Here is a 15,948-nt window from a genome sequence, read left to right on the forward strand (position 1 = left end):
ATATATATAATTAAATTAAAACACTTAAATGCCTGAATAATTTGGTTTAGAATATATCAAGGAGGAAGGTTAAAACAAAGGTCACTTCTTTACTGTCTAAACTTGAGAGCCCTTATGCCTGCAGAAACCGCGTCAAAGTCGGACACAAGACAGCCAAAGTGTTACAGTGTGAACTCCTCATATTTATACGGTGTTTATTTCATTTCAGAGCAGTTTTAACACAGCAACTAAGGCTTAAAGAATATGGACACTTACCAATTAAAGTGACACAGATATATGAGGATTTTTTTTTATGTTGTTAATGAGCCAACAAAGGCAACACTTTCATATTTCATACTTTTGGGCTGGTCAGACCATCAGTGGGGATGGCTTATGGCACAAATTGTTCTAAATTGGGGAAACGGTCTTCAGCACAGCAAAGATGAAAACAGGAGAAAGAGGAGGAACAGACGTTTGGTTTGCAGTGTGGCTTGTCCAGCTTTCCCGTCGGCGAGACCTCAGCGTCGCACTCCGAAAACTCGTTTCGCTCCGGGTGTTACCGACCACTTGTTTCGCCTGTCCTGGATCTTCTGGAAGATGCTGCTGCTGCTCCTCCACTTCTCTCTTTTGTAGTTCTTAACTTTCTTCACCTGAGCATTTAATAAAAAAATTATAAAAAAAGGAGGTCTTAACACCCAACTAAGACTGACTTGTTTTTCAGTTAAACTATATGGTGCATGTGTCACATTAAAGATGGAAAATGTTGGTCATTTTTTTATTTTTTATTTTAAGAATCATAAACATGGCGGGGTGTGTGTGCACTTTTAAGAGCCAATGCACAACACTGGTTTCCCTCAATTCTTTCCTCACCTTTCCTCTGTCAAAGTCCTCATCCCACTCATCAATCACCGTGTCACACATGGCACTGCGGACATCTTCAATCGCATCCCTGCTGACAGCAGAGACTTCGCCATCCCAGCCGAGGACTGGAGCGAAAAACACACCGACTTGTTAAAGTGTTCCAAATTTTTATTTCCAAACACTGTGACTTCGGGTTTACACACCGTTGGCTCCATAGGCTTTGTTTGTGGAGTTCTTGAGAAGCTCTTCCACAACGCCGCTGCTCTTTTTCCCGTCCCAGCCCGCAGGAACGACGTGGTTCGAGGTGTTCGCCGGAGTGCTTCCTTCGGCCGCTGGAGCCTTGCTGCGTTTGTAGCCGTCCCTCACCTGGCTGTCCCACACGACCACCGAGGCTTATCATCATCATCAGAGAGAAAGAGGGAAGTCAGACGAGGCACTGACCGGTAAAATGCATGTTATTGACTTCTGGTGCAATACTGAGTCACCAAACCAACTGTGTTTATTATCTTTGAACATTTTGGATAAATGGTGCAGCACAATATATCCACTCACAATCAATTGTAAAAAAAAACCAAAAAACAAAACCAGATATATCTACGTCTAAATTTGTAATTACAGCTCCAATTAGCAGTTGATAAATAAACAACAATAATTTGTCGACATTAATATTTTTAGATACACATGAGTGTAGTTGCTTTCTTATTCACATTAATTATTTTTTAGCCACTTCAAATAAAAAAAAAAAAAGTGAGATATAAGCAGGTTTTTTTTTTCCCCCCCCTTTGGAATCACTTTCATGTCTGAACCAAGACCTATTTATCTTTATTTTCAGTTCAGTCTCATCTTAAGCTGACACTGTGAATATTTGGGCTATTTTTCTTGTAAATATAAAAATAAGTGCATTACTGAAGCTTTTTTATTTAAGGAAAATTGATTGTTTAAATGATGAAATAAAAAATGTGGCATAAAATGAATCATTACGTTGTGCAACTGAGAAGCTTAACTGAGGACTTCTGTCATAAATAGCTCACCTGTGCTTTCTTTGCCAACTTTTCTGTCCTCTGTGGAGAACTTTTTGGAGGCAGGTTCTTTTGCTGACTCATCTTCAGAGCATTTTCTCGCTCCTCGCTGCTCTTCTTTTAGCTTCTTCTTTTTCTTCTTTATAGTCAATTTATTGTTCACCTTTATTAAATCTTCTGCATCGTGACAGATGTCTGCAGTTTTCGTCTCCGGATCCCTGTTGGAGCACACAGGAATTTAGGAATTCCTTAAAGCAGATGGGAGGGATGCGTCTGAATCGACTCCAAGTTTGTAAGGCAGAGCAAATTAAACATTTATAAAGACGAGCAACTGATGTGCAGCACTTTATGAAGAGCTGAGTAATGAAACATAAATCACACGGGATCAGTTTCACAAAACGAAACTTTGCTGGAAGTCTCAAAGCTTTAAGCAAGTGCTTAGAGCTTGCTAGAAGCCAAAGTGGCTGATCAAGCTGACAGTTTGATATGGAAATGCTAAAAAATAAATAAATAAATAAATAAATAAATAAATAAAAAGATCATTTAAATTTATAAATTTGCACCCACCTTTCTGATGTGGGGCATCTGGAGTTTATTTCCTGCAGAGACGCCTCCTGTTCAATCGTTTTCTTCTTTTTCTTCTTTTTTCTCCTCACAGATTCAGCTTCCTGTGGTTTCTGATCTGACGGCTCTGCATCTGAATGAGGCGTGAGGCTCCATAAGCCGCTCCGACACCAATCCTCCTCTTGATTCGAAACGTCCAAATGTGACTGGACGAACTCCCTCTCTTCAGTTTTTTCCCCATCGTCCCCTTCGAGTTTCCGCTTTTTCTTCTTCTTTCTCTTCTTCTTGCCATTCTTCTTTTGCGCCAACTCTGAGGGGCTGGACTGTGTGGAAGGAGCTGAGGATGGAAAAGTCTCTTGATCATCCTCCACCTCGGTGTGTCGCCTTTTCCTCTTCTTTTTCTTCTTCTTTGGGCTGACGTTTTGAGCCAGAGGGTTGAGGTCTGGCTCTTGAGCTGCGGGGCCGAGGTTGCTGGAAGACTTGGGGCTCGTTGGGTTTGGACTGTGAAGGCCATTGGTTTTGTGAGAAAGGCTGGCTTTTGGTTTTTGCAGTGTGGAGAAAAGTGGCTGCTTATGAGGTCCACACGAGTGGGAAAAAGGTGATAACTGGGCTTTAAGTGGATTAAATGGACTAACTCTGGGGGGAAAAAGAAATATAATGAACAAATGTAAGTCCCGGAACAAGACACGTGGGAACTGAAACAAAAATGCGGATTTTAACATACCTGTCAGTGTGATGGGCTGAGGCGACGGCTGGGGATTTAAGTTGATTTTGATGTTTAGGGTCGGTGGGCAGCTGCTTTGGCGAATGGCGCAGAGCATCAATGTTGCTCAGACTCTGACTGTAAGCCTGCAGTTATTGACATAAATAAAAACTTGGTGGTCTAAAGAAAAATAGCCATGAATGTGACAAAAAAAAAAAAAGGAAGAAAAATCATATCAGGAAGACGGGTGTGGAAGAGACAAGATGGCGGGAAGAATGCCAGGAAGAAAGGGTGTGGCAGAGAAGAATTAGAAATGGTTAGAAAAAAAGGGGAGCTAAAGAAAAAGAAGAGAAAATCTAACATGGTTGATTAGACAGATACAGCAAGCAAAATCAATTATTACACAAAATAGAAAAAAAAAAAACTTGAATATTTGCCTGTAATCATGCTCAGGGATCATAGAAGACTCACCTTCTTGGCTGAGAGAGCCAGTTTCTTGGCAGGCGGTGGTGACATGATGCTGGTGGCCTCAGATGTGATGTTGTTGAGCGCAGGGGGTTTCAACTTGGCCGTCTTCTGTTCCTCTGTGCTCTGAGAGCGCTCCACGCTCCGGGCCGGAGAGGCCAAGCTGCTGGAGCCTTTCCGAGGCGTGGAGGGCGTCTCTCTTATCGGCTCGCTTTTTGGACCAACGGACTCCTGGCAAAACAAAGATGCGGGTAGTCTTGCTTTTTCCTTAATGTCACGCAAAAGTATTGCTGCACCGTTCCCTTTCATCCATTTTACTATATACAAAAACAAATAAAAAATAATTAATATCTATCAATCCAAACTGACAGAGTCTGAACTATTTTTAAGTCTTTCGAAAGATTCTCAACTGGAATAAGCAAAAAAAGGGAAAAATATTTGCAAGTTCTTTGATGGAGATAAGAGCTAAAAGGAGAAACAAGGAATTAATAATTTTGCACATACCTAAAGCCCTCATATGAGAAATCTGGATTTAATTATAATTAAGATAATTAGATAGGACTTTTTTATAACATAGCAGAAATCCCACATCCCATTTCACTTGTCAATAATGAACTACTTTTTGTTCCAATTAAATTCATTAAAGTTTGAGCCTTGGCACTATATCTTTTTATCTTTATATCTGTCCTTGCAATGTCAGTATCTGCAATATTCATATAGAAAAATACTGTTTGGAGTAGGAGTGAAATGATTAATCAGATTAATCATTTATCAGAGTAATATCAACTAAACGAGTAATCGATTAGTTGTTAACTGGACCATAAAAAAGGCCAACTGCTTAAGAAAGAAAACAGAGAAGTAAGAAAAATTAAAAAAATATATTTTTGAAAACATGTTCTATCTAAAACTAAAGTGGTTTAGGCTTCACCTTGTTCAAGTTCTGTAAAAAAAAAATAAAATAAAAATAAAAAAAACATTTCTGCCATTAAGCACCTTAGACATACACTGTATTAATAAGCTTCTTTTTTTAAAAACTACAGAAGCACCCTTAACTACAAATGATCAAAGGAATGCTTTGTTATGGCACTTTAGCCAATAACATGTTAATTTTCTTATTTAATTACTTGTTTATTTGCATTTTGCAACGTACGTCTAATATTGTATGCAAAGGCTTAAGCAGTTAAATAAAAAAAACAAAACAAAACAAAAAAAAAAAACAGAAATGTGCCAATCCAATTAATCATTAAAATAATCAATAAAATAATCAATTACTCAAATGATAGTTAGCTGCAGCAATGTATAGATAGTTTAGAGGGCGATAATTGTTGACTCATGCATGTCAAGTGTTCTGAACTTTGCATTGTTCATACTAATGTGATATTTAGCCAACTGGATGGGGTCTCAACACTGTCCAAAATGCTATAGACAAAATGTCATTGTGGCAATATTTACCAATATTATCACTTTCACAGTATTTTCATATATTCTTAAGCTCTACCCCAACATGACAACATTTTCAGTGGCTATTGTACCTTTGAGTCAGTCGTGTCAGCAGAGGAAGAGTCCGACAAAGACTTGAATGAGGTAGATGCTGCCATCCCTCTGCCCTCGCCGCTTTGTTTTTTGTCCCCCTCTGTCCTCGTGACTCCGTTGCTGGAAGGCGTGGGCGTGGTGCTGCGGGACTGCGCCTGGCTCTGAGGAGAGGGCTTCTTCACCTTCTTGAAAGGCTCCTCTATGACCGTGGGTCCGCCCGGCACCTTTGGCGCGCCGTTGGACGACGACGACGACGTCCAGCTGGAGAGCCTGGGCTGCGGCTGGGAGTTCACGCCGTTCCTGGAAACGGGCAGACCCAGGCCGCCATCCATAGACTGGATCTTGCGCAGCTGTGCAGGCTCAAGTTTCTGAGGAGGAGAGTCGGTTGAGAGGAAATGAATCCACTGAAATTTAAAGGAGGCAGATGGCAATAACGCCGCGAAATGTTTTTGACACCTTGGCGACTTGTGGGGAAGAGAGCGGCCCGTTCAAGTTCGCTCTCTTTATCTGCTCGGACGATGCGCTGTTCTTCGCAGAATGCAACATTCCCTGCTTGGTGGTCTGACCGTCTGCATTCTTCTTTGACTCGGGGATCCTTAAGATATTGCGAGATAATTCAACACCGCCCCCGGTGTGTGTATAAGCACCTGTTTCGATCGGTTTCTGCTCTGTCTCACCTCAAGTAGAAAAGCACGTAAGCCTGCTGGTTCAAAACCACTTTGATGTTACTGGAGTGAACCATTGAATCATTCATCTGGTACCACTGCCCGTTGCTCGCCTGGAGGAGGGAAAGGAAGGATTAAACTTACACTAGACATTAATTCCTTAAATATAAAAGCAGAATGGCACATACATATATTTAAGCTTACCTTGACGTAGCAGTAGTAGTGACCAGCATGACAGCTGTACCCAGAATGCACCAAGACAGCATATAGACCGTACATAACGGGGTCGCCTGAGCTCTGAGACATGTAGGGGCGGATGTTTAGAAATTCTGGATAACCAACGTCCTACAAAGGAAGAAAATTAAAGAAATAAGACCATCCATCAATACGTAGGAGTTTCAATAAGTACAAGAGTATTACACTAGTAGAGTAATAAAAATCAATTAAATAAAGAGTGATGTTAACCTTTGTTATTTTTCCTCCGCTGAAGTTGGCAAACCTCTTCAGAGAGAGGGTGAGGACGTTAGATGTCCGGTGGACAGTGAAGCGCTTGGTGGCCGGCACCTTCTTTTTGCACCTGACGAAAACTCATTTAGCATCATCTCTTTCCAGAAATAAATGTTCAGAACAGAAGCCTAGCATTTCTTCACAAGCTAAAGATATATTTTTTTAAGCACGCCATCAGACTGAATAAATGCCACTCACTTGGCACACATGTAGGCATTCTCTCCACTCAGAACGTCTGGTTTGACAAACAGCTCCAGGGCTCGCACTATGTTTGCCGCTTGCTGGGAGATACAAACGCACATATTTACCGTGACGCCGTCGAACGGTTTCATTTACATGGAAATAAATGTCTCATTAAATCACGCAACAAACCCGGATCTCCACGGCAATGTCCAGGTAAGGGTCGTACGTGTCTGAGACACTTTTGCAGATGGAGCATTTCACTAAAAGACAACAAGCAAATGCAATAGAAAATGATTTTTGAGCTACTTTGGGTCAGTTTATCACAGAAAATCCAGATAACTATTTGATAAAGAATGAAGATTTATAAAAAAATAAAAAAATATTATGTGGAAAATAAAAGCTGAAAGAAGAAAACACTACCTCTTGACCTGAGGTAACCTCCAAAGATCTGGTGAACCAGTGTTGTGGCTTGAGTTTGTCTATCGAGTCTACAAAACAGGAATGGAACAAACTGTAAACCACACAACAGCTTTCAGAGCCAGACACCTTTAACAATAAGAATACGTACTTTGGGTATCCATTGAGACAGGCTTTCTGCATGGCGTCAATGGTGTAGCGCAGGAACTCATGGGCGTCTTCTTGGCTTCCAAAGCGAAAATGTCGAGCAATTTCTGTGGGAAACAGAAGTGCTTCTTACTTTTCTGCCTCTTTAAACAATAAGCACGACAAATAATTTAGGTAGACTGGGAAACATCGCTGTTTCTCAGTGTGCAATGTTGAGTCAAAAAAAAAAAGAAAGATTCCCTGCATGTAGTAACTCGCCACTGAATAAATGGAAGCAAAGCAGGCTGTGCAAGAAGTAACTGTTTTGCTGAAAGATACATTTGGAAAAATAGCACAGTGCCAGAGCAAAGCACACACTTTTGACAATCACAAAAGTCCCATTAGGACACGAAATGTTTTAAAAGGCAAAACTATTTTTATGCTCTAAAACTAAGCGAAAAATATTTATTTTTGATTGTTTCTGATACTGTTAAATTAAAAGTGAACTTCCATGCAACTGGTGATGTATAAGATTCACTTTCATCAGTTTCATCAACCTTACTAGGGATTTTACTTACAAAAAAAAAGTTAAATAAACATATGTCAGTAGCTCCTACAGACTTGCATCTTGTCCACACAACAAATCCTGCATTAGCGCTAATGTAGCCGCAAGATCTCCGTCCTTCTGTGGTCTCCTAATTGAAAAATGGGAGACTTTAAGCTGGCAGATTTATAATGTGTTCATCACCACATTCCCAGAACTATAACATCACTCAATGATGGAGAACTGAGTCACACCAGAGTGGGAAATGAGAGACAATGCACTTATGGCCAAGCTTGTGCACTCATAGTAGAGAAGGGATGAAATCAGCAGGGAGTAGAGTTGTAACTGAGATTAGATACTGCAAAACTCAAGTTACAGAGTGCTTTTCCAGCTTTTAGCTAATAAAACGGGGACATATTTACATTTTAAGGCTAATTCTATGTGAGACATAAATTTATTTTCACCACATATTGGAGTTTTCTAAAGGCAGCAACTAAACATAAATGGAACTACGTATGAGTCCAGGTGGAGGGGAGGAGTAGCGGGTAGCTCGCACATTTTTGTGCTAAAGCAGCTCCTCTAAGCCTGCAGTCACAAGGAGACAGAAAGGGCATTGGGGAAGGAGGGAGTTAGGAGGTAAAGAGGGGGAGGGAGGGAGGCGCAGAAGACAGAGACAAGGTTGCAGCAGCACAAGGAGAAAGCAGAGGAAGCAGGGCACAAGGCTGCAGCGAAACTACAGCACATCAATGTAAAGCTCCGGTAATGTGCTGGAGTTCCTAATGGGTTTCAGCACATGTCAGACTTTCCACTCTGCATGTCTGAGCTGCTCAGAGAGACTCCTGCTGAGTTTACCAAGGGGAGTCTTACTTTTCAGGTCCCTGATGAAGGAGACGGGCTTAATGGCGTTGCCAGTGTTGGCGAAGGCTTGGATGATATGGTTCTGCATTACACAGATCATACAGAAGCCTGACTGGTGGCCTGAAACAATAACAGAACATAGATACATTTAAAATCAAGTTTGTTTGCAACAAAAGCTTAAGAAAACGTCAGCAAAAGTATCAATATAAAACATTTTTCGAGCTAATCAATGCCCAAACTGACACAGGTACTCACAGGCCCTACTGTGCTCCTTTGACAGCAGGTAGTTGGCGAGCGGCGGGGTGTAGGTGAGACACTGAACGGTGGAGTTGAGGAAGCAGGTGTTTCCAAGGTTGTGAAGACCAGCTCCCACCCTGTACACACGCTCCCACTTCAGATTGAGCTTGTTGCCAGGAAAGAGCATTTTCTGCGGGGCCGGGACCCCGTCGCCCTGGCTGCTGATCACATTTTCAGATGCTGATGGAGGAGAACGACACAAGACACGAGAGCTGAACTCTGAGAACAATTACCTTAAAACAACATGAGACATGGAAAACTGTAAAGAATCCTCCGCTGCGTTTGAAAGCTCACCTTGCCTCTTTATTTGAGCGGGCTCTGCGGCTTTCTGCCCCGCGGCGCCCTCGCTTCTGGGGTTGAGGATCACGTACTTGTTCTTCAGGCTGTCCAGCTGGTAGGAGAAGCCCTTGCTGGCGGGCTCAAACTCGATTTTCTGCAAAAGCACCTTCTTGGCGGAAGAAGCCAGCAGCTTGTTGAGGTCGCCATCGTCGCCCGTCTCCTTCCGACCGGGTTTCAACGCCTCCTTGAGTTTGTCTACTATCGGCATCGTTGGAACATTACTGCAAAGAAACAAGAGCAGCATCGCATCAGAGTAGGTGGCATCGTTTTAGTAGGTAAACACTTTTTGAAGGCATCTCGCTCGAGCTTAAAAATAAATCTGTCGAAACAGAAGCCAAATTTGTCTCTCACTACTTCTGTTTAGATTTAGTTCAGTGGCTACCTGCAGAAGGAGTGTTTATTATAGGAGATAAGCCGAGCGGATCTGAAGAGCCAGCTGTCTCTTGACAGCTGTCCTCTATAGTAAGAGCAGAAATCAGATGCTACAAACATGTGGCAGGAAGAACAAGGGGCATTTGCAGCTCTTCACGAGGTGTAAACTATGGCTGCCAACTTACATCTACGCTAGTTTTTTTAATGTTATGTGTACTTAAATGTCTTTAAAAAAAAAAAAAAAAAAAAAAAAAGAGTGATCTGGGGCAATAATTACAAAACCACACAAAAGCTATTAACAACACTACAAAAAAGAACAACAAGAATATAAAGGTCGAATATTTAGAAAATCACTAACGCACTGTAAAATTCTTTGACATAGTGAAACTACGGTCAGTTCTCATTCTTCACAATGCCAAAAATAAACGGTTAAAAAAAAATGTTCAAGACTAAGGAGAGGATTTACAGTTGGGGGGAAATTCACAGTTTAAAATATACAAATTCAGAACTACTGGAAAATATCTTTTGAGTATCATTAAGTGGAGTCAAACTGAGGATTAATTTGAATATTGAACTTTAAAATGTCCAACATAAAACTGTTCAAATTACCATATAAACATGAGTATTATACAATATTATTATACAATTATTGTTGATGTTTGTCATTAGTGCCAGTTTGGATTTTTGGTGAAATTGAAACAAATAATGATTGTTTATTCACTAATGGGTTACTGATTAAATATGGGTCTATTTGTTAAATGTTTGTATTATGCATGTAATAAATATAAGATTATGTTTATGCTTCCACCCGCTATCTTGAACATGTAAAGCGAAAGTTTTAACATCATGCTTCATGCTGCAAGTATTTTTTGTGCAAATTAAAATAAAAATAAAACGAGAAACCACTGCTGCCATCTCAAATTTTAAAAGAAAAACACCTGCAGATTCAGGAAAAACAAAATAGTTGCACTAAAAAGATCATTTAAAGTCTACATGTTAAAGCTACGGCTCTCAGACTACAAGAACTAAAATAATTATAATAAACAAAACCAGGCACCCTTTGTTTTCTCATTTATTCGACTGTGTCACCGAGATCCCGTAAATGTGGTGAAGACCTCTCAAAGTGAAAAGTGCCTTGTGCGGATGATGCACACACAGACACAGAAATTGTGCTCGTTAGAGTGGGCAGTGGCGTCATCAAGCAGTAGGAGGGCTGATCGTCCACTGTATGCACAAGGACAGCCTGACCTTCCCATGCAGCTGATACTGATACAAGTAAGAGGAACGGAGCCCGTGGGGACCCAGGTAACTGCAGAGTGGGGAACTATTACAAAAAAAAAAGCAGGAAAGCTGATGTGAACTAAAACACAGCTCTCAATACATCATGGCAGTGTAGAGACTTTTGGAGCTACACACCAGACAGAGCGGTAATCGTCGTTAGCACAAGTACCTCACAGGAATTGGGTGCCAGTTTGATTGTCGAAGTCCTACAGGGTTTCATTTGGACACTTACGTTCTCCACAGTCCAACAACATTTACATCATGTAAACTTGTTATTCTAAGCTATCTTTAAAGACTGTGTGTGTGTGTTTGTGTGTTAATGCATAGTAGTTTGTCTCAGAGTCAACGTAGTGATGGACCAGAAACTTGCCTTGGACATGTGAGAGCTTTAAGCTGTCTTTAAAAGAAAAAAAAAAAAAGATAATCGTTCAACAGTAGGCAATGATCACATTAGGAAAGCAAACAGTCCTAATATCGTCGCTGATTGTTGCAGAGACAATATCAGTTACAATTAATCCCATCTCTGCTTTTTCCCTTAATCACAACGTCGCTCTCCGTCAGCCTCACCCTTTAGCTTCAATCAAGGGGATTGAAAACCCATCAGACTGGCTAATTTTATTGTTCAGAAGAAGAACATGATGCATGTTCTATTAAACAACCAATTACAGCATCAGTCATTTTAAACTATGATATATTGACACTACAATGAGTTTCAATATCTCATTATCTCAATACCAGCTCACATTGAATATATTAATTTATTGGATGAGGCTTTTGTCCAATTCTTTGTGCTTGTTGGTTATCGATGTTTTAATCATTACCATCCATAATAAGGGATCGATTGCGCACTACATTACACAAAAATAGCGACATTAGAGGTGAGTTAGTGTTATCATTTTGGCATTTTTACCAAAGTTTTAGGTCAATATGCGAGTTTAAACTTGATCATGATAATAATGATAATAATAATAATAATAATAATAAAATGCAACAACCATGCATAGAAAATGAAATGTACTCATGTCAAAGTGGCAACAACTCTGATTCAAGTATGTAGTTTGGCTTTGTATAAGAATTAAACACACAGGTTTTTGCAATCACAAAAATATGTGCTTACACACACTGTCCCCATTCCAGCCATCATCTGAAGATGACTATTAGTTTAATCTGAATGGAAGTACAAACCCCCTCATTTTTATACAAAAATCTTTTGAGTTAATTTTTAAATCAATCACTATTACCTAAAAAAACAAAAACAAAAAAAAAACTGCTGATGCAGAAAATTACATATTTTAGAAACATTTGTGTTCAATGAAGACTGAAGGGTAAAAGTGAAATGTAATTTTCATTTTATACCGTTTCACATTGTTTCTCATTGAACCACGTTTTACTACGCTCAGACTGGGCAGCTGAGATAAGGCTGAGATTTAATCTTAACATTTATGGCTGTCATTCCTCAGTAACAAAATACTTATTTTAATTTTTATTATTACGTGAATAAAATGGCTTCTTAAAATATAAAAAATAATAAAATAGATCTAAGAAGATTTTTTTTTTCTTTTTTTAGCCTATCCAAGGTCAAGATTCCATCAAAAAATGTAAAACATATGTAGAATAACAAAACATGACATTTTGGCTCAATGACAAGCAGATGCAAGTAGATTGACTAACATTTATTTAACTGTTAAAAAGGCAAAAGATTTCCCAAATATGTATTGAACATGACGTCACTGTAGCTGTCTTAATCATGATCAGGGTATCATTTATTTAGACTTTCAAAACATTTTAACATATGGGTCAGAAGAAATGAGGAATTCAATTATAACATAATCGCTGCGAAAAGTGATTTTACTGTTTAAAATAATCCACTTGCACATTTAGATATCATGTTAAAATAACTATGCTACCATTCACACACACCGTGGGCAATCCAGCCTACTATTTGTAGTTTTATCACTTCTTTTAATATTTTGTTGCAACTGACTGTAAAAATCTCATCATATTCTCTTCAGCTACAATTGTGTCATTGTACAAAGTCACACAATCCCTGCTTTAAAAATAAAACTGTCCTATTATCAAAAAGGCCCTTCTGTAAACCAGTTGCAACTGAGTTCAGCAACATTTAAAAATGCTGTAACGTTAATGGATACTGTAACTCAAGAAGCAACTAATCTCAACCATACCATCAGTTAATGGAACTTGATTTCATTCATCAGCATCACATTAAATTACTAATATTATCCCAACACCCCCAGTCAATAATAATAATTATAATAAATTACATTTACCAAAATCTGGTGAAAATGCAATGTTCTATGGTAAAATACCTTTTAGCTGAATAAATTATTACCTTAGAAATTTCCCGTGTTTAACAGAAATTAATGAGCGTAAAGTGCTCCTTGTTTTAATTTTAATATCCATCTATATATATATTTTCCTATTTTTTGTGATCTTTGGATCATGTGAAAGATATTTCATTGGTGGTAAAAAATAAATCTATTTGTTTTGACGTGCAACTACTGTAAAAATACAGTAGAGGTGAGAATAAAAATCATATAATTATCTGGCATATGCGCTAAATAAGTTTGGTGTCATTTAATTTTCATTTCATCTGTAATACTGAAGTTACATGACTGCTGCTGAGAAGCCACCACAGTAAGCTCGCTTAGCAATCCTCTTCGCTTACTAATTCTAGTAACGTGTCGTTTATAGAGTTTATTTATTTAGATAATTATTTAAATTGATGAAGCGTATACATAGCTGAGGCTTGAACAGCTTGTGTTAACCATCTGGACTCAGCACTCGGCGGCAGTCATTTCAGCTTCCATGCTAGCTTGCTAACTGTCGCTCCCAGCAGTTTTTGGCCTGAATGCTTTAAAACACGAAGACATGTCTTAGTTAACAACTACGCTACTCTATTTTTCGGTATATTGCCTCTCTTCTGAAGTCCGTCTCGTTTTGTACAGTAGTGCGTAACGTTGCTGGCGGAGTCAAATTTAGCCATCGAGCTAACTTAACGTGGCGACAACCTCCTGCCTTCCTGAGCGCTGCAATGTGGGTTAGCATGTAGGAGTCCAGATTGCTAACAGTCTCTGACAGCCGCATTCATGAGTATAGGTTTGCAACCAGACCTACGCTAAAAACACACAACATGCATTACATAAACTCACGCATTTGTTCGCTCACCTTTGGTTTAATCAGCCAAATATTTCTCAACAGGAGTATGCTCTCTCAGCTGAAGCTACCGAATCTGGTATTTTTTGCCCATGCTGCATTATGAGGGGGCGGGGTCAGGTTTGACAGACAAGAATCAGGAACCTATCACGACACAGACAGTACCGTCACATAAAATGTTTGTCCAATCAGCGCTTAAGATGACGTTGGGCGCTCGGCAGAGAGCCACACGTGACTTCCAGTTCTCGCTGTTTACCATTGACGCAATCGGTGCGATGGATGCTTGACAAGTTTTACTGTGACAAAAGAGCAAAAAACGTGTGGAATTGATGGCAAGCGGTATTATCATATAGTAACTGGAGGAAACTGTTCTCTGCAGATGTCCAAAATCTAATTATTACTACTTAACAGTAAGATTTAAGACTTCAAAAATGTAACTCATCATGTACAAAAAAAAAAAACACTAAAGAAATATTGAAAGTCATTATTTTAAGAATAAAATATACTTCTACTTATGTTTACATATCTTCATATAGCTAGCTACTGTCCTTCTACCCACAGAGAACATGTTTTGTGAAATACACTTTTACTAGAGAAATTTGCATCTCAGACATGACCCCTAACAGATATTTATTTCATGGATTTAAATATAAAATACGCAGCATTCAGTTAACATGACACATGTGATTTCTACAACTTTTTGTGTAATCATGATTTGGAACAATCTAATTAGAAAACCGATGTAAAAAAAAAAAAAAAAATTCTGACGTATATGAACCACATAATAGTGTAAATGGCAGAACCAGAAATTAAACTCTCTGGAAGAACATCCATCAAGAGAATGTCCAGCCATCTGTCTCTGACCTAAAGCTGTAACATCGTTGGTTATCCAACAGAACAATGATGTGGACCCCACCTGCTCCTTCGGCTCTTGACACATTTTATTGGATAGCAATAAAAGCAAACATGGTTCTTTGGAGAGTAAAGGTTACTGACTTAAACTTATGTTTTCAAATCAGAAAACAAAAGATCCTGCTATGTTTACTTCAACCATGTGTTGAAGTAAAAAAAGGCAGATAGCAAAGGTTTTGCTGAGTGTGAGAAGTGTAGATGGCACCTGATGCTTGAAATAGAGTGCAAACTTCACCTACCCGTAACCCGGCTGCAAATTATACTTGGTGTCTGGAAGGCTAGATGAATGAAAAGCCATTAATATAATATATCATGGAAGAATGATATGAAGTGTGACCTGAAATGTTGACTATGAATATTAATAACTCAATATTTATGTGTAATATACATATATATTTGCCATATATGTCATTAAATATTGTGAAAACAGGCATAAAACTTGAGGATTTTTTTCAGATATCCTACAAATGATTTTTGCCTAACCATCTCAGTTTTGGAAACATTAAATTACTATTTGTACAACTGGAAGTCTTGATTTAAATATACATCTAATTTAATTCTGACATACAAATGTCATTCGGAAAAGTTCTCGACAGAAATCTGGTTCGATTATATTCTACACTGGCCTGCCATAAACTCTGCATCATTGAACTGAGAAAAGTAGCTACCATAACTGGTTCATTACCACTTTAATATCTCCGATTCCCTGTGCAATTCCCTGTTCTTCGAAGACTCTTTAGTTGGATAGCTATAAACATATTCAGTGCTCATTATCGTTTTATTGTAAGTTAACTGTATGTTTATTTATAACATGATGGGTAAACCCAATAGTTTTAACGCACTACTCTACTAAAATGAGTAAAAATGATGAATAGTAAAAAAAAAATAATAATAAAAAATCTCAAATAAACTGCTCTTCTGGACACATGATTTGCCTCGTGAGGCTTGATTTTCTGTGTTTTTGTCACTAGGGGGCAGCATTTTGCTACCACAAGGTCCATTGTTCCATTCTGATTCAAACTGCTTTCCTGAGCAATTAGTTATCACAAGGTCACGCTTAATTTCTGCTTTTACCTGAAATGAAAGAATTTAATCTTTCACACAAATGCTTAATTCATGCATCGACACTGAAATAATCAATATCCAGCA

General features: G+C 38.9%; 1 protein-coding gene across 1 annotated transcript; it reads right to left on the minus strand.

Moving 5' to 3' along the window:
• Window positions 1-168: 168 nt before the first annotated feature.
• usp36 (ubiquitin specific peptidase 36) lies at window positions 169-14,036 on the minus strand. Its single transcript, XM_007556336.2, has 20 exons — window positions 13,900-14,036; window positions 9,016-9,281; window positions 8,680-8,901; window positions 8,434-8,544; window positions 7,048-7,150; window positions 6,900-6,967; window positions 6,669-6,739; window positions 6,495-6,577; window positions 6,255-6,366; window positions 5,994-6,134; window positions 5,802-5,902; window positions 5,581-5,719; window positions 5,124-5,492; window positions 3,598-3,822; window positions 3,148-3,272; window positions 2,427-3,059; window positions 1,872-2,077; window positions 1,044-1,232; window positions 850-965; window positions 169-629 (listed from the first exon to the last, which is right to left on the minus strand). The coding sequence occupies exons 2-20, from the start codon at window positions 9,266-9,268 to the stop codon at window positions 498-500; spliced, it is 3,399 nt and encodes a 1,132-aa protein (XP_007556398.1). The 5' UTR covers window positions 9,269-9,281; window positions 13,900-14,036; the 3' UTR covers window positions 169-497.
• Window positions 14,037-15,948: the final 1,912 nt, after the last annotated feature.

The sequence above is a fragment of the Poecilia formosa genome, unplaced genomic scaffold, assembly GCF_000485575.1.
Source record: "Poecilia formosa unplaced genomic scaffold, Poecilia_formosa-5.1.2 Scaffold78, whole genome shotgun sequence".
NCBI lineage: Eukaryota > Metazoa > Chordata > Actinopteri > Cyprinodontiformes > Poeciliidae > Poecilia > Poecilia formosa.

What these genes read in the sequence shown, in the direction of transcription:
- usp36 (XM_007556336.2), bottom strand. Translation starts at nt 9,268, where the DNA reads ATGCCGATAGTAGACAAACTCAAGGAGGCGTTGAAACCCGGTCGGAAG. An exon ending in AAAGGAGCACAGTAGGGCCT is followed by an intron (nt 8,545 to 8,679) that starts GTGAGTACCTGT and finishes TTATTGTTTCAG; the next exon opens with GCCACCAGTCAGGCTTCTGT. An exon ending in GCGGAGGAAAAATAACAAAG is followed by an intron (nt 6,135 to 6,254) that starts GTTAACATCACT and finishes CTTCCTTTGTAG; the next exon opens with GACGTTGGTTATCCAGAATT.